Source organism: Glycine soja, unplaced genomic scaffold (genome assembly GCF_004193775.1).
Source record: "Glycine soja cultivar W05 unplaced genomic scaffold, ASM419377v2 tig00000120_1_pilon_1_83969, whole genome shotgun sequence".
NCBI classification, from domain to species: Eukaryota; Viridiplantae; Streptophyta; class Magnoliopsida; order Fabales; family Fabaceae; genus Glycine; species Glycine soja.
This window is the reverse complement of record NW_021143578.1, coordinates 14591-40484: the sequence shown is the minus strand read 5'-3', so window position 1 is coordinate 40484 and position 25894 is coordinate 14591. Positions and strand designations below refer to the sequence as shown.

Genomic DNA, 25894 nt, shown 5'->3' with positions numbered 1-25894 from the left:
ATTATTAATGAAAGGAAACAACATGATGGTGTCGGGTTAAATTGCTCTAAGGTAGGGCCGGGGCCCAGTAACGAGAATTGAGGATTGGCAAGACAGGTAGAAGTGTAGAACTAGAACACCATTATTAATGACCAAAGCAACTGGAACACAATTATAATTGAGAAAATAAAAAAGACAAACAGGAACAAGATAATTATGTTTTTTTTCCGTATGAATTCGAGATAATTCTAACCTGTCCCAAGAACTCCATGCATATTTTTGTGTCATAAATTTTAGCTTAATTTTCGTACATGTGTTTTGGTTCAATAAATGGGAAATTGACACGAATCGAACATGGACAAATTCGGTGACTATAGTATCTACGCCAAACTAACATTTAGGACTACAATGCCAAACACGTGGTCCCAAACAGCCAACACATATATTAACTTTACAGAAATACTTGATTTTAAATAAACTATCTTATCTAGAACTAACTATTCATTGGTTAATGATGGAAAAATGACAAAAACTTTTGCCACCAATAGTTGTGAAGACTACAATTTTTATCCCTAAACTATCATTAAGAGTATATGTTTGATTAAACAATTTAATTAAGCACTTGCTTAATAAACTATTATAACATGAAAATTTTTGTCATAAAATTGAGTGCAATATTTATTGAAATGAGCTTTTTTTATTCTAATAAATAAATTTCAACAAAATATTTATTGAAATAAAGTAAAAATAATTTATAAAAATTATAGGTTAGTTTTGTAAGTCCAAATAATTTTCTTATACAATTTTCATTGATAATAATTCTAATTGTTTTAGCAAAAAAATTATAATATATATAGGGGTGATTAAAATGAAAAGGTTCTTATAACAAGAGAATGAGAACAAACAATAGTAATAACTAAATCATTATTTCCCTAAAAAAAACTAAATCATAATTAAAAATAATAGATAATTTAAATTAAAATTTAATTATAAATACTTCTTAAGAGATCAATGCTACATTGCCTCCTCTATCATTATTAACGTCATCAACATCACTGCTTAATTATAGTTGTAATAACCGCTATACCATTGTCTCCACATATTTATAATTGAGTTTTAATCTTTTATCTATTATTTTTAATTTTAATTTAAAGATTGTTATTAATATATTAGCATCACTTATGTATAAATATTTTAAGATTTTGTGAATAAGAGTTAATTGTGAATAAGAGTTAATTGTGTTGATTCATTCATAGGTTGGACAATCCATACAAAAGCGTGATTTAGACCTTGTCTTATTATTTCTTACAGGAAATTAAAGCATAATATGTGCTTATATTCCTTGATCATTTGCTCCCATATATATATATATATATATATATATATATATATATATATATATATATATATATATATATATATATATATATATATATATATATATATATACTAGTGTCTAACCTGTTCATACACATAGGTCGTTCGTAATTTATTTAGCATGCATGCTTAATTATTTTGCAAGACAGAAGCAAAATGAGAGATAGTGTGGAACTTAAAATAGATTTAGTATTGATAATAAGTTTGATGTTCAAAGTCATCAGCCATGCATACCCACGAAAAATATAGGAACGAAGACAGTTATTATAACAATATAATTATCGGGGGTTAGGGCTATAGCTTATTTCCAATATTCAGCGGCTTGATATCATTAAAAATAGGAATCTGTGTGATCAAAAGATTTCCTGCTATTTTTTCTAGTATGGAATGAGTCAATCAACCACTTTGGTATCCATTCACTCGGGTAGCTAATAAGTTTTTCTACTCATTTTTTTTTTATTTTTTTTCTATCTTTTCTTACTGTTTTATTTTTAATTTTATAGTTATTCCACTATTCAAACGCATCAACTTGTTATGAAATCACATTGATAGTCTCGACTCGTGTCCAGTTTGTCTAAGAGCTAGATTTGCCTCAATTGTTCTAATTTGTGGTCTAATTCAAAAACATTTTGCTTCAAACATTGGAATTGCTAAGAGTAAAATTCGGAAAAAAGAATCGATTGTATTAGAAATAATTAAGAAAAAAAGAACACGTCAATGAAATGTTGATTGATAATTATTGAGAACTTGAGTAAAGAGTAAACCTTTTTCTTTTAGATTAGAGTTTTTTTTATAGATATATAATTTGTATTAACATGAGAAAAGCATAACAAACTTTGTTTGTAAATTAAAGGAACAATAACCAAATGTAAAATAAGGGTTTTTTTTTGTTTTAATTTTTTTGCTGTTAAAATTTTCAAAAATAACATGAACACACAAAAGGTAGAATAAATAAATTGATAAAATTTGAAAATAATTGAAAATGAAATGAATATCGGAGAAAAAGTTGAGAAAAACATATACTAAAATGAAATATATATTGGAGAGTTTATGATATTGAATCTTTATGTATCTTCTCTAAATAATTGAATCTCCTAAAATTGAAGAACCATACCTTACTTTAGTTAAAGAATACAAAGTTATAACAGAACAAAAACAACTTAAGCTCATGAACTTGGATGTTATTTACATTAGTCACGATGCATCAGTATATCTACCTTGTCAGGTTTTTTGAATTTGCCTAACAGTGACATGTAGGAATTAATTTAAAAACATCTCCTGAAGAGAAAAACATTTTCCTTCATCAAGAATTATCTAAGATTCACACAACACGTATGATTATTTTTTCATAAATATATGTCAAGCCACTTACCACTGTGAATATTTGGGTAGTATGTATTTCTGTTAAGTTCCTTTAGGATTGAAATATTTAGTGGATTATACTTATAGACGATAAAATGATTATATATGGTAAAATTCTTTCTCTAAATATTTAGTATGATTATATATTTAAGATTTAAATTTAAAGACATGTAGTTAAATTAAAATTATTTTATCTAACTTAATCAACATGTTTGATAGTACATGAGGAAAGCGTGTATTACCACCTACACACACCAGACACCTCAAAGAAAAATTACATTGTTCACCCCGATCGTTACAATGTAAAAAAGGATCTTCAGCTAGAGCCTACATAATAATAATAATAATAATAATAATAATATTATTATTATTATTATTATTATTATTACAGAAAGAGACAAAATTAAATAGGCACAAAATACATCTACAAAAAGAAGAAAACAAACTAATTTAAAATTATAAATTTATTTACAACATTATCCCAAATTAAGTGTTTGACATTCTGAATTAATCATAATGATGAGTTGTGTTTCTAATAGAAAATATCGTCTGGGTATATCCTTTGTAGTGAATGAAATAGTTGTCAATGATCTTGCCAACAAACATGCATGACAGCAAAACAAAATTAAGAAATAGGAAATATCAGTATTAACTCCTGTCATCACTACCTAAAAAAGATCTTAAGCTAGAGCCTGCATAATAATAATAACAACAACAACAACAAAGAAAACATGCATGACAAAAAAAAATTAAGAGATAGGAAATATAAGCGTTAACTCCTCTCATCACAAAGCAAAAAAGGCCAGTTAGCTAGCACCTACATAATTTATAATAATAATAATAATAATAATAATAATAATAAAAACAATAAAATTAAATAGAATTCTAAAGCAATACTTAGGACAACCTTGAAGAAAGAGTGGCAAAGAAAACAAAAAATGAAATGCCCTGGGCGACACACATGCTACAATGGACGGGACAAAGGATTGCGATCATGCGAGCGTGAGCTAACTTCAAAAACCCGTGCTCAATTCAGATTAATAATAATAATGAAAACATACATGACAACAAAAAAAATTAAGAGATAGGAAATATCAGTGTTAACTCCTATTATCACACCATAAAAAATGACCTTCAGCTAGAGCCTACATAATAATAATAACAACAACAACAACAACAACAATAATAATAATAGTAACAACAATAAAATATAATAGATTGCACAGGCAAACTAGGCATTTCTCAATTTTTTTTTATATATATATACATATATAAATTCATCAGGATTAAAAAATTCTGATAGTTTAGCCTTGAGCTAGCCACCGTGGCATTATGATTTCATATGTGGGAATTCGTTTGATTATTTAGAGCTGCTTGTGGCACATAAAATTAAAATAAAAAAGAAACTAATACATTCAAGTCTTAGTATCGTCTCTTAAAAAATGTTAACTAATATGGTACACATGGCTCTGACGAGTCTCAAGTTATCTCAGCCCTTAGTTAACATATATTGGATCAATAATTTTGTTTTGCAATCAATGGGGATGCAACTTGCAAAGTATGATTTGGCTAAGTTTGTTTTGGACCATTTGAAAATGTACAGTCTATTTTTGCAAAACAATACTAGTTGGAAATTGATATTCTAGCTCTTAAGCAGAGTAACATGAGCATTTAGAATTCTATTATGCTATGTCTAATTTGTCGGATCATTTGGCTCTTAATGAACCCGCATAATTGCAAGATCTCAAAACGTATACTGACTTTAGAGAGCAACAACACTTGGTTCAGTTTTTTATGGCACTTTGGGATGATTTTGAGGGGCTTCGTGGGATGATATTACATCGTCATCCTCTTCTAGTGTTGATGTTGTAGTTGATGAAGTTGGACTTTGGTTTTGACAAAGGAGTTCTCTCTGCTTCTTCAATGGTCTTTGCTACTCCGTCTTCCAATATTGTCACTATTCTTGGTGTTGGGCACAAATACACTTTTGATGCCACCTCTCAAGTAGCTGATCTTGTAGAACAATTTAAAAAATTTCTTGTTACCCAGTCATATGCCATATCGCCATCGGCCTTTTCCTTAAATGGTTTTGCTTCCTCTAATTTGTCAGCTATGTCTTCATCCATTTGGATTCTTGATTTTGGAGTGTCACATCATATATCATATGATCCTAAGTATTTTGTGTCTTTAAATCCTGGCATGATTGTTGATGGTACCCCAATGCCATTAGCAGTCACTCCATCATCGGTAACTCATAGAATAAAATTTTCACTGCATTCATCAATGCTAGATCTCTATTGGTAATAATTACTCCAGGGAATACATCACATTTGAGGAAAAAACCTCAAAACCTTTGTAGAACCCAAACAATAGACTTTCTCCCTCCAAACAACAACTTGTCCCTATTTGTTTTGTATGTAATGCCTATCAAAAATACCAAATTACAAGCATTGGTTAAATTGACTGACTCCAAAATATGTCACCTACAACATCTTTATCTTTCAATCTATGTCAATGAATATACTGATCTCGTTGAAGAAACTTTATTAGTTGTTGCATTTTAGTATTATTGTCTCTTATGGAAGAATGATAAACATGTCTTACATTGTAAATTTGTTTGTTGTATAACTATTGACATTGTGCTCCTTCAATAAATTCTTTTCACATTAATATCACTTTCAAACTATACGAGTTGTAACTTTCAAATGAGTATTTTAAATATATCTATTTAAAAGGTTTTTGAATTAACAATTCTAATTTTTTCTAATTAAACAATAAAATAAATTTATAAAAATAATAAATAAATTTAAAAAAAAATTACGGATTGCTAATCTGTATGAAGCTTACGGATTGTCAATCTATAAGTTTTTTTACATATTGTCAATACTTAAGTTATATAAAACTTACATATTATTAATCCGTAAATTTAATATAACTTAAGGATTATCAATCTGTAAGTATTACGCGAAAAAAATAATCAAATCAACAACTAACCTTTGTCGTTGATGGCCAAACTAACCACTATCACAACCACCACTTGTCGACGAACCACCATAAACAATGCACCTCGACCAAAAAGGACACAAGAATAAACGACAAACTCTCATGGAACACCTCTCACGAGAATGACGATGAAGGAAAAATAAAAACAAGGTCGCATGAACAAAAGTGAAGAAGAAAAACACTACTTATAAGGGAGGGATATAATGCAAATCTTAAAAAATTTGTCGGGTGTACCAACAAATCTATTGATACCCAAAGCAACTCCATATATTCGATTCTCATATATAAAAAATATTTTAATATATTTTTAATTACAAATAAATTTTTTTATTAGAGAGTAAATATAAAATTTATCAACTTATCAAAGATTAAAAAATATTACTGATCATAAATAAAATTATTATGTTATTAGAGATTTAACGTAAAATAATAATTTATTAGAAAATAAACATAAAAATTGAATATTTGCTTAGATAAAATAACATATTTAAGTAAAAAAAAAATTACCAGGTTTCAATTCAATAATACAAGATAATGCAATAATGAACAAGTTTTTTTTTGCCTGGTGCGCCCATATGCTAAAAGAAGAAACCAAAATTGACTATTATGTTCGTTGGAAGTATTTTACTCCACCCACTAGAGACGACGTTAATGTGATGTAGTCGGTGGAACCATCCACCTCACCCTCATCTTCTCTTTATCTTTCTCTTCACTGCATCGCACCTTCTCGTGGAGGCGACGAGTCTGAGCATGAGGCCAACGTAGTGTGGGAGCTTGGCGAAAAGGAGACGCATGATGGAAGGAGTCGAAGAGCATGACCATTGTGAAATGGAAATAGTGATCAAATTCGAATACCATAATACTAGATTGAGTAATCCAAAATACATTTGTATGAATTATGGATTATTTTATTAACAATACATTTGCATGTATTACCGATGGGCAATTATCATATTCAATGGCTCTAAGCGGATCTAAAAAGCGGAGGTCCGATCCTTTGGAGTAAATATCTTACTTTAGAGAAAAGAAAAAAAATACTACGTAATTGATATATACCACAAAAGTATTAAAATATCAAGCATTGACTTTCTAATTAATGACTGCATATGACCTATTTTTTTATTTTTTTTAAAAGAACATATGACTAACTTTAGTTTTATATTCCCTCCATTCTCATTTATATATATATATATATATATATATATATATATATATATATATATATATAAATTAATTTCACACTTGTTAAGAAAATTAACTTAAATCATGCCATTTTTAATTTAAAACATCTTATTCTAAATTATCCTTCGGTAGAACTTAATATAAATTATAAATCTTATATTGAAGAATATTTTTAAAATAATATCATCAAATAAGACAAATAATTATAATTTACTTATATTTTAGAAAAAAAATTGTATTTTAAATAATCCCCTTATTGAATTTTTTTCTTCTAAAAGAGAATTAGAATAGTCAAATCAACAAAGTGAAATGTGAAGACTTAAGAGGGACTTTGATGATCCTCTGTAGTTACAAGTGGAACGGCATAAATCCTGGCCATTCAATTTATTTTCTTACAACAACAACAACAACAACGCCTTATCCCACTAGGTGGGGTCGGCTACATGGATCAACTTCCGCCCTAATGTTCTATCAAGTACCATACTTCTATCCAAACCATTAATTTCGAGATCCTTTTTGATAACCTCTCTTATAGTCTTTTTGGGTCTTCCTCTGTCTCGAATTGTTTGTCTTCTCTCCATCTGGTCTACTCTCCTCACTACAGAGTCTACCGGTCTTCTCTTTACATGCCCAAACCACCTAAGTCTATTTTCCACCATCTTCTCTACAATAGGCGCTACTCCAACCCTCTCTCTAATAGCTTCGTTTCTAATTTTATCCTGTCGAGTCTTACCACACATCCACCACAACATCCTCATCTCCGCTACACCTACTTTATTCTCATGTTGGCTTTTGACCGCCCAACATTCTGTTCCGTACAAAATCGCCGGTCTTACCGCAGTCCGATAAAACTTTCCCTTTAGCTTGATCGGTACCTTTGCATCACATAACACCCCCGATGCTTTTCTCCATTTCATCCATCCTGCTTGAATGCGATGATTCACATCCCCTTCAATTTCCCCATCATCCTGTATTACAGACCCAAGATATTTAAACCGTGTGACTTGAGGGATAATATGGTCTCCTATTTTCACCTCTGAGTTAGAAACCCTCCTTCTTTTGTTGAACTTACATTCCATATACTCCGATTTGCTTCTTCTTAGGCGAAAGCCATGTGTTTCTAGAGCTCGTCTCCAAGTTTCCAACCTCTCATTCAACTCCTCCCTCGACTCTCCAAGGAGGACTATGTCATCTGCAAAAAGCATGCATCTCGGCGCTATCTCTTGGATTTGTTCCGTGAGGACATCCAGAATTAAGGTAAAAAGGTAGGGGCTAAGGGTTGACCCTTGATGTAAACCAATTGTGATGGGAAAATCGTCTGACTTTCCATCCTGTGTCCTAACACTAGTCAATACGCTATCATACATATCTTGGATAGCTCGAATATATGCAACCCTAACCCCTTTCTTCTCTAGAGCTTTCCACAAAATCTCTCTAGGCACTCTATCATACGCTTTCTCCAAGTCAATAAAAATCAAGTGCAAGTCTTGTTGGGCCATGCGATATTGCTCCATCACCCGCCGTAATAAATAAATCGCTTCCATGGTCGACCTTCCCGGCATGAAACCAAATTGATTCTCAGTAACTTGAGTCTCCTTTCTTAATCTCCGTTCGATCACTCTTTCCCATAATTTCATGGTATGACTCATGAGCTTGATTCCCCTATAATTTGCACAATTTTGTATATCCCCCTTGTTCTTATAGATTGGCACTAACGTGCTTCTCCTCCATTCCTCCGGCATGCGTTTTGACCTCATAATTTCGTTAAAGAGTTCGGTGAGCCACTCAAGACCTCTATCTCCAAGAGTTTTCCACACTTCAATAGGTATGTTGTCTGGCCCCACCGCCTTACCATTACTCATTCTTTTCAACGCTTCCTTTACTTCCTGTTTCTGAATCCGACGATAGTACTTATAGTTCCGGTCCTCTTCTCTTGTGTCTAGACTGCTAGAGTCATATCCATATCCATCATTAAATAAGTTGTGGAAATACGCCTTTCACCTTTCCTTGATATCTTTTTCATGCACTAAGACTTTGCCTTCTTCATCCTTAACACACTTTACTTGATCCAAATCTCTAGTCTTCCTCTCTCTACCCTTAGCAAGCCTATATATAGATCTTTCTCCGTCCCTGGTTCCTAGAGCTTGGTATAGTCCGTCAAAAGCTTGGGCTCTTGCCTCACTCATCGCCTTTTTGGTTTCATTTCTAGCTATCTTATACTTATCCCAAGTTTCAGAATTTCTACACCTAGACCACTCCTTGAAACACTCCTTTTTTACTCTAACTTTGCTCTGAACATTTTCATTCCACCACCACGATTCTTTACCCCTAGGTCCAAAACCTCTAGATTCACCCAATGTCTCTTTAGCCACTTTAATAATCTCTTGGGACATCTTGTTCCACATATCATTTGCACTTCCTTGTGATTGTCCACACCAACCCTCCCATATCTTTTGTTGGAAGATTCCTTGTTTCTCACCCTTCAAGTGCCACCATTTGATCCTTGGTGCTACCAGAGGACTTCTTCTCTTTGCCCTATCTCTAATTCTTACATCCATAACCAAAACTCTATGTTGGGTAGTCAAGCTCTCTCCCGGGATAACTTTACAGTTCAAGCAATACTTCCTATCAGACTTCCTGATAAGGAAGAAATCTATCTGAGAACATGTCCCTCCACTTTTGTAAGTGATAAGATGTTCCTCTCTTTTCTTAAACCATGTATTGGCTATAGAAAGATCCAAAGCCTCCGAAAACTCCAAGATGGATTTACCCTCCCCATTCATCTCCCCTAGGCCAAAACCCCCATGCACCCCCTCAAAACCTCTAGCCACGCTACCTACATGTCCATTGAGATCCCCTCCTAGGAAAACTTTCTCTCCTTGGGTATATCCTGAAGTACCCCTTCTAGATCCTCCCAAAATTTTACCTTAAAGTGTTCTGCTAACCCAACTTGAGGTGCGTACCCACTAATAACATTAAAGGTGTCATGTCCCACTACCAATTTTAAGACTATGATACGATCTCCTACTCTTCTTACATCCACGACATCCTTCTTCCACTCCTTGTCCACAATAATCCCTACCCCATTTCTTGATCTGATTTTTCCCGTATACCACAACTTAAATCCCAAGCTGTCTAATTCTTTCGCTTTTTCACCTGTCCACTTAGTTTCTTGTAGACACATAAAATTGATCTTCCTCCTCACCATAACATCCACTATTTCCATAGATTTTCCAGTAAGTGTGCCTATATTCCATGTACCAAAACGAATCCTCCTGTCATGAACTAGCTTCTTTACCCACACCCGTTCACGAAAATGTGGGAACCCTTGCTTACTTTTCACTACATCCGGACGGCGATGCAGCGGCCCTTGCTCTTTTGACACTGTACTCGAGCCATACAGCGCGTTGCTTCCGGGCAACGACCTAGCTTATTTTCTTACATACTTTTATATTTAGAATTAAATTTTATAAAATTTGATGGTTAGATTTATTTGCAACTGCACCAGCCACCATGGGAATGTAGAGGATCCGGATCCGACTAAGAGTCACCCTACTACTAAGAAAATAACGACAGTTTCAACATTAGGATTCACATGTCAATTAGAAACAAACTTAAAAGGACGAGTAAACTTGAGGACTGGACACCAATTTGAGACATCAAATACAAGAATTTATACACTACCACACACTAATCACTAATGAAACAGAATTATACAAGTATCATCAGCTGGTCCTAGGTCAACTTTCAAACTGAAATAAATAATTATTACCAAACTACAATATTTGCCATCCTACATAATGCCTAATCCACAAGAACCATGCCTACAGCTATAAACTGTTAGAGGGTAATAATCTTTATGTGATAATACAATAGAAATACACCCTTTTCCAGAATTATGCTATCTTAATGCCTCCTCTGCTCATTGTACAAATTAACAGGTGCTCATCACTCTCGATCCATTGATTGAGCATGTGAGAAATGGTGGGCAGCCCCAGCCCCATCTGTAAAAACAATAAGAACATCAAGATTGGTTTGATAAACGAGAAATGGTTCGAGAATTAATCACTCTGTTTAATTTGAATAGTACAGAATGTGGTAAAATGCATTTATGTTTCATTGTTTTATTGACATTACTTTTATTTAATTTTTAAAAGAACCAACCATCCTAAGAAACATCGATACTGCAAAACGGTGGATGTCTATGTATCATCCCCGTAATGATTGTGTATACCGAAATGGTGGAAAAATTGGATGTAGTATGCCATACTTCCATTTCCATCCTGCATCATACTTGTATTACAATACCATTTCATATCCTCACCTCAACTTTATTACCACTGAGCCATGCTTGTTTGAGATGGCTCTTGGGAAGGAGGGAAGTTTGAAATGAAAATAACCACATTGATGTAGAATGGAGGGTGAAGTGAAATGCGTTTACAAATCCAGAAATAAATTTTGGGCACTCGTACATAATGAAGGGAACATAAAAAACTTTACATCGCACTACATTACCACTGGCCTTCCTATTTTCATGTTGTCACTTGTCAGTCGATACATCCTTAGACATATATTAACAAACTAGTTTTATAGTTGTCAACATCTCTAACAGGACAGACTACCATTCTAAGTGAAAATCAAATCAAATTGCATGCTCAGAAATGTAGTGTTGTACTTGTACCTTCCAATTTATTTATGAATGGGAAATCAAATAGACCTTTATTCAATACCAAAATAATGTCCCCTCTATTTAATTTAGAGCAGTGATTAATTGCAATGATTCACGATGCTATGGCACATTATGACACATTGCACCATGGCCTCTGGAAGCTACAGGTGAGGCATCATATATTTGCCATCATGGCATAAGCAATAAGATGTCCAGGATCTTATAAACAAACAAACAAAAAATGCAGCTATGCAGCCATTACAACAACCGGGCAAAATCTATGCCCTCTGATAGGAGAAACCCCACAGCCCAGACATCTTTTAACCAAGCCCATCTACCCTTTTTCCAGCCATACCACCTCTTCTCCGGCTAAGTCCCACTATGGCTGTTTAGCTCTGTTTTGACAGCAGGTTCATGAAAAAGCCGTATCCCTCTTCCAATTGAAGTGCTCATAACCCATAAGGCACCCAAATGTGCCCTATCTTGTTTAATAAAGTATTTGGTGGAAACTAAGACGTCTATTACATAGAAATAGGGATAAAGCTCAACTACAGAGGTGAGAATCATTCACAAAACAATGAAACAAAAGAGTGCAGAACTTTGAGGGTTTGCAAATCTCCCTGCCCAAAGCCCCCAAAAGCACTAATCACTGGATGGATGTTCTCTCCCTACCTTTCAAGCTTTTCCTCCATTTTGTTTTTGCTTCTACAGTTTCCTCTATGCTACAACCCCAAATCCATCTTCTGCCCTTAAGATAATTACAAACATGATCTACACAGGAATGCCAAACATCACATTTTTTGAATTAAAAATTTATTCAAGAAAGAAAAGGGCATCACATTTTTGGAAATTCACGTTTGGTATTGCTTTTTTGGGGTTTTTCATTTTCTTCAAAAGCTGCTTAGGAAGCTTGGAAAAAATATATATTATTTCATCAAAATAAGTTAATCTAAACAGTCACTGATTTGGTTATGATAACATGATGGGTTTTTTTGGAGTATTGAAATTTCATTATTGTTGTTCATTTGTTTATGGTACTAAATTTAAAACTATTAGGATTCTTAGTTGTGTTTTTCACATTTTTCTAAGTATTCTCATTCTAAAAGCTGCCTTCAGTGGAGCGGCCACTCTACGATCTGCTATACCACTGTAGCAATTTTGGAGTTGACTGCTCCACACAGCTACCCACAATTAAATACTACCATTAACAGGGCTATTTAGGATAAAACAAAAAGCAGAAGTACTGCAATGAGATACTGAAACTGAGATGTACCACTTTCACCATCAGAAAGATCATTAAGTCTTGCAATTGCATCAATAAGAGCTTGCTCATGATCCTGCATTAAATGAAATAAAGATCAGACATATCCACTCCATTTGCAAAAAAAATAAATAAGTCAATAGCTTTCCGTACATATAATAGCAAAGAAAATCTAATTGTCCCCTTACCTTCAATACTTTCTTTGCTTTCTCAACTTCAAGGGGATCAGGGTGATTTGCACTGAATACCTTCTCCACCTGTAAAGTTTGCCAGAAACTTAATATATTGAATAAAGGATTGAAAGGAACTAATAAATAACTCTAATGAGCAGTTGTGTATTTTTAGAATGTGATAGAAAATAACTTATCTTGCATTAACTGTTCCATATTAGTTATATATTAGAATAAAAACTGTCTCTTTGAAGTTATTCATAGAAAATAACTGATAGCAGATATGTATTAGGGTATATTTGTAATTAGGCAGAAGGAGTTGCAGTATGCAGAAAGAGAATACTCTGGGAAACTTTTGTTTGACACAGCAAGTGAAAAGCTATATTGTATGTGATTAGGGCTCAGCATTATATTTTAATTAATGCTTTATCAATTTAAGCTATCAAAGATCAAACTATATAAATCAAAGAATTTTTTGATTGAATTGTTTTCTATTACCTCCTTGATTAGTGTGTCTGTGTGAAGTATTTGTATATCATCAGGTGCCTTCTTTCCTATGCCATTCTGTGATGACAAAAAATCTTTTCTGGATTGCCCCTTTGCTGCTCCTCTACCTCTTCCAGCTCCTGGAACACCATCTCGTCCAACAGACCTATTCATCCCATGACCAGGGCCCCCAAAACCCCCACGATGATTGATTCCAGGATCCTCACCTACCCACTGAATATCTTCAGGAGATATCTGCAGTTAAAATACTGCATCTGAATTAGCAAAAACAATATATTAACAAGTGTTAAACATATCAACAGCAAGACTAAAATTTTTAAAACCATGTTCTAGATTTTATCAAACATTGAAAATACATAGGAAGATCAATCCATCCATCTTACCAAAATCAAACCAAATCAAAATATTGTTTGTTTCTCTCTGTACTCAGCATTTAGTATATTCCTGTTTCCTATTTATTATATTAACTGCTCATAATTTCCTTCAAACACAATTTCGGCATTTAAAATGAAAATATTTCTAACGTTTACAAATTCAGTGCTTAATATGTTTTTATATCTTCAGTATAAATTCAGCACTGAATTAAGTACTGGAATTTCAGTTTATCCAAACACACCTGAACTGCCAAATTAAAGATAGAGAAGTCTTGATAAGAAAAGAAAAATACTATAAAAAAGCAGAGTCCTCTATCCTAGATGAATGTCTCATGCCGTTTCAGTGTAGCACCCATCACGTATGAAGAATAGCTGCTATAGCAGACGTGTTGATGAATAAATGGATGGAAACCCTTAATTTGTTTCCGTGTAAGGAATTCCCTAAATTATCCCATTAAAGGCTAAAGTGCACCTGGAAGATCTAAATTAGGTGTTTTAAGTCTCTATAGCTCATGTTTGAATTGATGGAAAAAAATGAAATGAAGTGCTAGGATGAAATGTTAGGATGAGTGGTATGGAATGATATTTGAAATGTTAGGATGAAATGAAATGGAACCTGATGGAATGTACTGCATTCTCACTACATCCAATCCTCCTATTTTTCTTTCACCCAATTTGAGGGTAAGGGATGGTATAATAATAGTAATAATAGTAATAATACTACTAATAATAAAAATAAGGATTACTATTCCATTCACTTCCCAAACAATGAAATAGAAACTTTTACTCCACTTTATCATAACAATGGTATAGAAATTTTAGTTCATAAGTTCATTCCATTCCACCAGTCATTAGCTATCCACAGTCCAAAACATAGCCTTGGGATTTTCACAAATCTTTTTCAATACAGTGCAGCTACCCTCTAATTTTGCTCTCTATGCGTTATCATTAAGTTTTCAACCTACTGCAGCCAACCAGCATATTTACACTCTTTAACTATACAGTATAGCAGCCACAATAGCAAGGAATAAAAATACTCAAATGTTTAAAACACAAAAAAGAGTACTCCAATTATGTAATATTCATCATCCATCTTATATCAAGTGTTATAAAAAAAACTTAAAAATTACCAACAAGTGTTAAAAGAATAATCAATAGGCAGATTAAATGAGTTACCACCAATAGGAGGACAGATATACCTCTGATAGATTAACCCATTCCCATGTTTCATTTGCACTCCCCATGTCATAGACCAGATTATGTCGTCCCTGAAAAGTTAGGAACACAAGTAAACGTTTAAGCTACATATTAATGGAAAACAAACTCCCAAGTATTTCAGGGCAGTAAATACATCAGCTGGATTGTAGTTCGTGATAACAGCTTCATAGAAGTTATTGTCGTCAGGCCACTTTGTCCGCACTCTCCTACCAACCAACGAATCAAATGATGCTCCCTCGGCATGCTCACCCATGGCAGCTCTATTAGGTACCTGATTCCTTCCACCTGGTCCTGACGAAGGATACTGCTTCATTGAAGATACACCAGGTAATATTTGACCCTGCAAATGAAAGAACAAAACACAATAAGGTTGCCAAACCTAAACTCAGAGAACATATTAACAAAGAAAATAAGAGCTCTCTAAAGTATATAATACAGCCAACTTACAGGTTTGTGCTTCTTTCCCTTTGACCCAGGAGCAGATCCACGCTTTGCTGCAGAAGATGGTTGGTGGGGCGCAGTCAGTGTTTGGGGGTGAAATGGAGGAGAAGGTCCGCCAAAAGATCGTGATGGTGGTACAGATGGTGTAATCTTCTGCTTTTTGCGAGAAGCAGAGACTGTGGGACTGGGAATTGAATCATGAAGTCCTTGACCAGTGCTAAGTACACCAGGCTGATGGCCACCTGCCTGTCTCCATTCCCTGTTGTCAGTATCCAGCAAAGCATTTATTACTAACATAATAACAGTGCACAAATGGAAAGTCATGACAAACTCATTTTGAAAATATAGATAGACCAACAAAAAACCTTGCTTCATTATTTTATCAGACCTTATCCTCCGTATCACATCATCAGCATTAACTCGACCTAGAAGTTCTCTGTGCTCCTCATTTGACAATCTCAGTTCTTTTCTCAGCTCTGTAATCAAACTTTCTTTCTCCTGAAGAAAACACATGTGAAGTAGCAGCAGTCACTTACACCTATTAAAAAATTCAAAAAATGCTATATTCGATGAAACAAGATAATAAAACATACCCAAGTAATGGCATCGGCTTGAGCTTTAAAGGCTCTTAGAACTGAACTGTATGCTTCTTGCTCAAGCTGATGAATTTGGGTCTCCATATCAATTTCACCATACATCCTTGGGTAAGGAATTGAACCAACAGCAGATCTCCCATTCCCAGCGAGACGTCCTCCTCCTCCCCTGGAAATTCTATTTTGATGGGTTGGTGGAAGGTCATCATCAGTTCCTGCAATTGTCACAACCAAGTCAAGAGACATAACAACCAAGTCCAAATCTTGAATCCATGAAGCAAATATCAACATTCAACAACCCCCATATTTTTCAGCACCGGAGAAAAATAAAACTCATGCACAGGAAACGCATTGCAACTAACACTTCTCTGCATACGGAGAGTCACAGTAGTAACAGCACAACACAACACAACACACACAACGACACAACACAACATACACAACAACACAACACAACACAACACACACAACAAAACAATCAACTAGATGCTGTTGCTTTTGCTAAGGGGAAAACTTAATAGCAGAAACCACCAATCTCACTATGTACGAATTATTCCAATGCATTAATTCAAGCAGTTGACCCATTAAAAACCGCATTCATACAGCATACCATGCCGAGCTTGAATTCAAAGTTGGTCAATATCACAGTAAACCATTCAAAATAACAGCGCGAAAAAGAGACAAGCGATGATCTTGTGTGCAAAAAAAAATCCAATTCATAGAAGTCAAAACCTCAAAGCACAATTAAGCCCCCCCTTTTCCCCCAAATTTTAGGTCACACCAGCAAACGAGCAAGAACCAAAAAGCAAGAGCTTATCTCAGTAGCGATTTATCGAAGAAAACCGAACACACAGAAAAAAAGAAAGAACGAAAGAAAATCGTGGAACGAATCGACGGCAGTAATTGTTGGGGTTTCGTTAATTTCTCCAAAGGAGTTTCGATTCGGAAGAAACAGAAAGAAAAACCTAATGAAGAGAGAGAGAAACCTAACCCTAAGTGGAAGTGAAAAGGGGGAAAATAGTAGAGAGAGAGAGACGTTACCGCTACTGTCGTAGGGTTCGTAGTCCATAGCCAGCTTGCAGATCTCAGCAATGAGATGAGGGATTGATTGATTCCGCTTTCGAAGAGAACACAACAAAACAAAAAAAACAGGTTTAATTTAATGGGTCGGAGAGAATGAACGAATGAGATGTATGAGATCGCGGCGAGTCGACTCGGACTCCGACTCGGACTCCGACTCGGACACTATCAGCCACCGTCACACGGATTTAAATCACCAGTCACACTTCATATCTCAATTCCTGCCCCCACCAATAAAAAGCTGACACGTGTGCAATGATAACATGAATTTTTACTTCAATTCACAAACTACCCCTGGTAAATCCCTAATGCAAATCCCATGAAAGAGAGAAAAAAAAACAGAAACTCACAGCATTTTCACTCTGTATCCCTAATGTGGCTTCTTCTCTGACAACACCACAACTGACGGCACACGTCTTCCTCGTCTTGTTCTCTCTGTATCACGTGCCCCCTGTGTGCTTTTCTCTGGCAACACCACGGCGACACAGTGAGGGTTCTTCTCTGGAGCGTCCCATTCTCCAGGGTGTGGTTGTTGTGTTTCTTGGTTTTCTTTCTCCAAAAGAACTCCAACCTTCCTCTGCGTCTTTCTCTGCCAGCAACCCCACACGACACTCCTCCGTCCTCCTCAGGAGCATCCCATTTCTCCGATTGCCGCTCTACAGAGATGTCATGGCCGACAACGTCGTATGCTTCACTAATTCAAAGACCGTCGACAATAAATATGTACGCAATTTTCTGCTTCATTCTCCCTTTCCCCCTTCACTGAAGATCAATTATTGGAAGCTTTTTAGCTTTAGGTTCATGTTGTTGTTGTGAATTAATGAAGTTAAAGGAACTTGGGTGATTGTTTTGTTTTGTTGTTAGTGTGATAAGATGCATAATGATACTATGAAATGACCTTAGTGTAGGGAAGGCTACTACTGTAGTTGCTAAAACTGGAGATTACTGTGTGAATATTAGTAACATTAGTAATTTTTCAAGGTGATGGTTTGGTAGTCGCACTGGGTTCTATTATTCTATGAAGTATGGATCATGGTGGGGTTTCATCTTTTCTTTTTGTGGGATTTAGAGAGCAAAGAGTTATGTAGTTGTTCTATAAGTTTAAAGGTTGAGGTTATGAATTTTGAATTGTGAATAAGTTGGTTAAGTAGCACTTTTTTTGACCTTGACCTACTTGGTTTCAACTAGCTATTTTTTTTTTGCAACCAGGCAAATGAAGTCATGAAAGCAAATAACTTGTCTGATGTCGTTGTTGTATTGCATGGGCGAGTTGAGGTAGACTCCTTTGACCAATATATGATTTTCATTTTTCATAGATGCTATACTTTATACCATAGTTACTTAGTGCATGGTACTCTTCAAGTATGTGTATGGGTGCATGTTATGTAGCATATCATATGTCGGGGGTATATTTCATTTTGATATATTATTTAAATTTGTAATATGTTTTACAATATTAATTAGTATCTATTAATATAATTTTTTGTTTTTTTAAAATTTACAATATCTAGGCACACAGATATATAATTAATTTAAATTAATTTTTCTTATATTTTAATAACTTTAATCATTATTTTAGGTTAATATATTTTGGGCTTTTTTCCTTAACAAGGTGTTGATCCAATTATTAGCCAACAAGGGTAATAGGCGAAGCTGCAGAACAGAATGAAAAAACACTTGTCCGTGCTTCCCATTGAAATCATGAATATGCGAGTAAGGAACCTCACAAAATCAAATGTCTTACATGCAACTGTCTCAGAAGTTTTACGATGCTTTCAAGCTGTGTGGGTCCCCACCCATTGCTCGCAAACTTCATGCCCAACTCATACTCTCTGGTTTGGACGCTTCCCTTTTCTTACTCAACAATCTATTGCACATGTACTCCAACTGCGGCATGGTAGACGATGCTTTTTGCGTTTTCCGTGAGGCCAACCATGCCAATATCTTCACTTGGAACACCATGCTCCATGCCTTTTTTGATTCGGGTCGAATGAGGGAAGCAGAGAACTTGTTTGATGAAATGCCCCATATAGTGAGAGACTCCGTTTCATGGACCACCATGATATCCGGCTATTGTCAAAACGGCCTCCCTGCTCATAGCATCAAAACTTTTATGTCAATGCTCCGGGACTCCAATCATGACATTCAAAACTGTGACCCCTTTTCCTATACTTGTACTATGAAGGCTTGTGGCTGCCTTGCCTCCACTCGGTTTGCTCTTCAGTTGCATGCCCATGTCATCAAGTTACATTTGGGAGCCCAAACCTGCATTCAGAACTCCCTTGTTGATATGTATATTAAGTGTGGAGCAATCACTTTGGCTGAGACTGTTTTCCTTAACATTGAAAGCCCAAGTTTGTTCTGTTGGAACAGTATGATTTATGGATATTCTCAATTATATGGACCCTATGAAGCTCTCCACGTGTTCACCCGAATGCCTAAACATGACCATGTTTCTTGGAACACGCTGATCTCAGTGTTCTCTCAATACGGCCATGGGATCCGCTGTCTTAGTACGTTTGTGGAGATGTGCAATCTGGGGTTTAAGCCCAATTTCATGACTTATGGCAGTGTACTCAGTGCATGTGCCAGCATTTCTGATCTGAAATGGGGTGCCCATTTGCATGCTCGGATTCTTCGCATGGAACATAGCCTGGATGCGTTTTTGGGAAGTGGTCTCATAGACATGTATGCCAAATGTGGATGCTTAGCACTGGCGAGGCGTGTGTTTAACAGTTTAGGGGAACAGAATCAAGTTTCTTGGACTTGCTTGATTTCAGGGGTTGCACAGTTTGGACTTGGTGATGATGCTTTGGCACTATTTAACCAAATGAGACAGGCTTCTGTGGTGTTGGATGAATTCACCCTTGTGACAATTCTTGGGGTTTGTTCAGGTCAAAATTATGCTGCCACTGGGGAACTACTTCATGGATATGCAATCAAAAATGGGATGGATTCCTCTGTTCCTGTGGGGAATGCAATCATTACAATGTATGCAAGGTGTGGTGATACTGAGAAAGCTAGTCTTGCATTTTGATCAATGCCACTAAGAGATACCATATCATGGACGGCCATGATCACTGCATTCTCTCAGAATGGAGATATTGACAGGGCCCGCCAATGTTTTGATATGACGCCTGAGCGTAATGTCATAACTTGGAACTCCATGTTAAGCACATATATTCAACATGGCTTCTCGGAAGAAGGGATGAAGTTGTATGTTTTGATGAGAAGCAAAGCAGTCAAACCGGATTGGGTCACTTTTGCAACATCTATCCGGGCCTGCGTTGATTTGGCTACTATAAAACTTGGGACACAAGTCGTATCTCATGTGACAAAGTTTGGACTTAGTTCGGATGTTTCAGTTGCAAACAGTATTGTCACCATGTATTCAAGATGTAGACAAATCAAAGAAGCACGGAAAGTTTTTGACTCAATACATGTGAAAAACCTGATTTCCTGGAATGCCATGATGGCAACATTTGCTCAAAATGGTTTAGGCAATAAAGCAATCGAAACATATGAGGATATGTTAAGGACAGAATGCAAACCTGACCATATAAGCTATGTTGCTGTTTTATCTGGTTGCAGCCACATGGGGCTTGTAGTTGAAGGGAAACATTATTTTGATTCCATGACTCAAGTGTTTGGCATTTCTCCAACAAATGAGCACTTTGCTTGTATGGTAGATCTGCTTGGCCGAGCAGGGTTACTAGACCAGGCCAAGAATTTAATAGACGGAATGCCTTTTAAGCCAAATGCCACTGTTTGGGGTGCTCTACTAGGAGCATGCCGAATCCATCACGATTCAATACTAGCAAAAACTGCCGCAAAGAAGTTGATGGAATTAAATGTTGAAGATTCTGGAGGTTATGTTCTTCTAGCAAATATATATGCAGAGTCTGGGGAACTAGAAAATGTTGCTGATATGAGAAAGTTAATGAAAGTGAAAGGAATTCGAAAGAGTCCAGGTTGTAGCTGGATAGAGGTTGATAACAGGCTACATGTGTTTACTGTAGATGAAACCAGTCATCCACAGATAAACGAGGTTTATGTAAAACTGGAGGAGATGATGAAGAAGATAGAAGATACAGGAAGATACGTTAGTATCGTCTCTTGTGCCCATAGGAGTCAGAAATACCATAGTGAAAAGCTTGCTTTTGCTTTTGGGTTGCTTAGTTTGCCACCTTGGATGCCTATACAAGTAACGAAGAATCTCCACGTCTGCAATGATTGTCACTTGGTAATAAAGTTGTTGTCCATGGTCGCCTCAAGGGAACTTATCATGAGAGATGGATTTCGATTTCATCATTTCAAGGATGGGTTTTGCTCCTGTCGAGACTACTGGTAGTCTGGTGTACACATTATTCTTTTCTATATTTTCTTAGTGCTTCCTCTCCCATTGCTTCTGCTTTATACCTTTTTCCTTATGAAAAGCCAACAATCATTATTTTTAAAAAGTATGTTATCTGTACTATAGTTGTTACATAAATTATTATCTAAACTAAATAGGAATTTTGTATATAATTGCTACTTTGCTAGCAATTTGACAGAAGTCATATATATACAAATTCCAAACATCCACAGAAGAGAGGGAGAAGGTTGACAGAGAGTGACGACCAATGTCTTCACCTTGAGACTAATCCAGTCCCTAATTTTTTGGTTATAGCAATTTGAAATTCAGAGGACTGGTTGAAATGGACTGTAGCCAAACTGATATTGAAATCTAAATGAATGTAATCAAATCAACATGCATAAGTAGCGATCTTTCTCGTATTGCCAAATGGACTGAAAAAAAATCATTCAATGAATCAAAAGGCTTGAGGAGGACCACAGGCAATGCCTCTAGGAAATTGGTGTTTGCAGTATTTTGGTGCAAATGTTTGAAGAGAAATTTCTGAATTTTCAAGTATAATTCCTTTAACTGGTTTGCACTATTAGACAATACAGTATTTTTTCATCTTTATAATATGTGGGTGGAGTTTTGCTTAGCTTTGCACTCTATCTTTTTCTTAAGCTTTTGTTATCCTTTACTTTTTTAGGAAAAGAAAGTTCAAGGGAGGGAAAGTTTCCCCCTTTCAAAGCTGGGCATGCCATATGCTTCAGTGATGGCTCACAGTAGTACTTGCTGATGTCCTTCCCATAAAGGACAACTAGTAGGAAGAGAACCGAAGATCTTTTGGTCAAAGAAGTTTGACCCTGCTAATTGAGCCAACCCTCGGGGATTTTAGTTTTTGTTATCTTATTTATTGAGAGGATGCATTATTCAATGCCTTTGTACTTTTTTTTTACTGATTTACTATTATTAAAGGGAGAAGAAAAATTATCTGATTAAACATTATTGGTTAGCATCAGTTAGTAATGTTTCTAACTTGACACCATTTATTTGATTATTGTAGAATCTTTAGATTACAATATGCACTATTTGATCGAAATGTCTTGGAGTCTTCGTTGTAATTTGTAAATACTTTTGTACAATAACATGTCAGTTTGTGCCTGTATATATGACGCATGCTTGTTTCTTTAGTTCAAACTTTCCTTTTAATAAGTATGTAGTATCATTTCTGAAAAAATTGTTCATTCACTATTATAGGTAAAATATATTGATAGTTATTCTGTTACCATCCAAGAGTTAGAATCTGTAACCGCCAAATTTAAGTTCAATTCTATGATGCGAGGTAACCTCCTTTTATTTTTTCTTCCTTTTCACTGGTGTATTGACCTCTTAATCTTTACCTTGCTGCTAATGTTTGAGCCTCATGCAGTCATCATAATGTTTGGTCGTTTGTTTTGACAGTGCTCTGTTCTTATCCAATTTACTGACAAATTATTGTTTAATGAGGTCCTGTATTATCACAGCATTAATTGAAATCTATTTCTTGTTTTCTCCAGCACCATTACATGGTTTTGCATTTTGGTTTGACGTTGAATTTAATGGGCATGCAATATCATCAACCAATTATCAATCAACTACTTCATTTGTTGACAATCATCAGATGAATGGTAGTCAGAGAAAAAGGCGAACAAACCCAAATGAAGCACTGGTCTTGTCCACTGCGCCTGAGGACCCTCCAACACATTGGCAGCAGGTGCAGTATTTATTTTTTCAATTTTCAGTTTAAATATATGGTGCTAGTTTTTTTGTTCGATATGAACTGGGGGTGGACCTTGAACACTGTTCCCATCTATTCCCGTTAGAGATATAAACACAATACCCAAAGCTTAAGCTTTTGTAATATAGTTAGTTAGGTTTTTATTATTATGCTTATTTTGACTACTGGAATATTATGTTCAAAATTACATTTCTTTTATTATTTTGGTGTCTTGATCTTATTGATGTATTTTGCAGACATTGATATACTTTTATGACCCTATAGAGCTGGAACAAGATCAACTAATTGAAGGTTCGCTGATAAAAAAAAAACTAATTGAAGGTTCAGTGACATTGTCACAAAGCAAAGAAAATGCTCGATTTATGAATAGTCACCTTGAATATACGTGAGTGAGAACAATTTCTTTCACCAAAATATGCCTTTAGGGTAAATTTTTAATGGATTTCTGACTTTGTTCCCTGCCATTATTGCAGTTCAGGTGGTCGATCGTATGTGAAAGAGTCTGTTATGAGATGATGATCTTTTCACTTGCACGACATCCTCGGACTGCAGCTTATATCTTTTCTGACTTCGTTTCTCCTATAGAACTGAGGTAGCAGTTTGGTTCTTGAGAATCACTAATCTCTGCTTGCTAGATTAGAATGGAGCAACTGACGAACTTGTTAGCATAGAGTTAGGTAAATCACATGAAACTTGTTGTAATTTATTTGATACCAAATACATCATTGAGGCGGATTATTTATGTCATAATTTGTCCTTTCTAAAGCCTTTATTGTGGGGCCGACTCGTTTCAATTTTTTCTTGGAGTCTTAGTGTAGCATAGGAGCTGTTTTGAACCCGATTTTATTTTATGTTCGTTAAAAATTGGTAGCATCGGCCATTTTCCTGTATATTGCGTGTATTGATAGATTTCAGTTATCATCGTTGAGCATCGATCCCTTGCTTTATCGGCCATTTTATTGAGAATCACTAATTTATATTGCAAAATATATATTGAGTTTAGGGTTTAGGGTTTAGGGGTTAGGGGTTTAGGGGTTGGGGTTAGGGGTTTAGGGGTTTAGGGGTTAGGGGTTAGGGGTTTGGGATTTGGGGTTTAGGGGTTTGGGGTTTGGGATTTGGGGTTTGGGGCTTGGGGCTTGGGGCTTCGGGTTTAGGATGCCATCAACACCACGACTTCTCTGCCGCCTAAATTCAAAAACAACACTCCACACTCTGATATTTAGAAGAAGATTTGTCGAGTCGAATGATTAGACATTTTTATCCAATTGTCTGGGAAAGAAAAGTGCAATTCGTAAGCCAAAAGGTCCATTCTCAATTTCACACTTTGAAACCATTTGCATTGTTTGACTATTTTATCTACTTGTTCATGTGTTGATTTAGATGCCTTAGTTGTATAATAGAATCTAGGCTTTAGATGTTTTCGAGTGACTTTTTTTGGGGGTTTTCAAGTGATTTTTAGGCTTTTAGCTGCTTTTTATTGACCAAGTACTTTTGAGCGGTTTTTTTTGTTGGTTTTGAATGAAGTTATGTTGTAGTTTTTGGATGATTTTGAGTGCTTTTAGCAGTTTCCACCTATTTTAGAATGCTTTTGAGTTATTTTTAAATGCTTTGGCAATTTTTATGATTCGAAGTGGTTTTAACATTTTGTTGTTATTTTTAAGGGATTTTTTTGTTGTTGTTTTGGTTGACTTCAAGTTGATTTTTTGGGGTTTCAAGTGATTTTTTTAATGTTTTTAAGTGATTTTTATTGATATCAAAGATGAAACTAATAATTCGGGATGAAGCTCCAATGACTCATAGACATTGCTTTGAAGTAGTTGATAGATCATTCAGGGATGTACTTTATTTTGTATTTCACCATTTTTTATCTGTCTATGGTGGAAGAATTTTCAATGTTTGTCATCGTTGCATCCACATTGTTTGAAAGTTGGAGTAAATATACCCATGTGTGTTTTGTCAAGTTCACTAACCAACAATTTTGAAATACATAACTTGCAATGAAAAAAAATAAAAATCTCCCCTTCACAAGGAAAATCGAGGAGGGGATGGGGGGATAATACAACACTCAATGTTAAAAAGTGAAGCACTAGCAGTGTGATCTCAAGTTTTCAGGTTCCTACTCCCAATTGTAGTTGTATTAGACTGAGACTGGTTATGGAGGCCATTTTCCAACTTCTAACTAAGATCTTTATTTATACAAAAATACACAAATAATAAGATACGAACACATCAAGAGTAACATACACAACCAATCATTATGAGGAACATAAAAGTAAAAAGGAATTTACAAGAAACATAATTCAAATAATATGCGAATTGTTCGAAACAAGCAAAACCATGGTCATTATGCAGAGCCTTCCTTTTTCATTAGCAAAATAAGTTAAAGGAAGCATGATTCGATAATGTTTATATTATAGGAATTAGAAAACTTAACAAAATAAGAACTAAAATAAGTTGAATATAATTCAAGAAATAAACCACACATCATGTTTTCCAACCAGAATATTCTCAAATATACATCAATATATCATGTAGTTGTCTACCACTATAATCCAAAAATAAGTC

General features: G+C 35.1%; 2 protein-coding genes across 4 annotated transcripts; one reads left to right on the top strand and one right to left on the bottom strand.

The window, feature by feature from the left end:
* Positions 1-10483: 10483 nt before the first annotated feature.
* Positions 10484-17380, bottom strand: LOC114404117 (protein EMSY-LIKE 3-like). Of its 3 annotated transcripts, XM_028367220.1 has the most exons (11): positions 17178-17380; positions 16137-16351; positions 15932-16041; positions 15550-15802; positions 15236-15442; positions 15084-15152; positions 13502-13744; positions 13022-13090; positions 12846-12909; positions 12245-12343; positions 10484-10907 (listed from the first exon to the last, which is right to left on the bottom strand). In XM_028367220.1, exons 1-11 carry the CDS (start codon positions 17203-17205, stop codon positions 10852-10854), a joined length of 1413 nt encoding a protein of 470 aa, XP_028223021.1. In that variant the 5' UTR covers positions 17206-17380; the 3' UTR covers positions 10484-10851. The 3 variants fall into 3 exon arrangements, with proteins under 3 accessions (XP_028223021.1, XP_028223020.1, XP_028223022.1); XM_028367219.1 differs by lacking the exon at positions 17178-17380 and having other exon boundaries at positions 16137-16442; XM_028367221.1 differs by lacking the exons at positions 12245-12343; positions 17178-17380 and having other exon boundaries at positions 16137-16442.
* Positions 17381-17535: 155 nt separating this feature from the next.
* LOC114404119 (probable protein arginine N-methyltransferase 6) lies at positions 17536-24262 on the top strand. The gene is made up of 7 exons (XM_028367222.1): positions 17536-17939; positions 18426-18491; positions 22810-22894; positions 23109-23305; positions 23566-23620; positions 23651-23714; positions 23803-24262. The coding sequence occupies exons 1-7, from the start codon at positions 17886-17888 to the stop codon at positions 23843-23845; spliced, it is 564 nt and encodes a 187-aa protein (XP_028223023.1). The 5' UTR covers positions 17536-17885; the 3' UTR covers positions 23846-24262.
* Positions 24263-25894: the final 1632 nt, after the last annotated feature.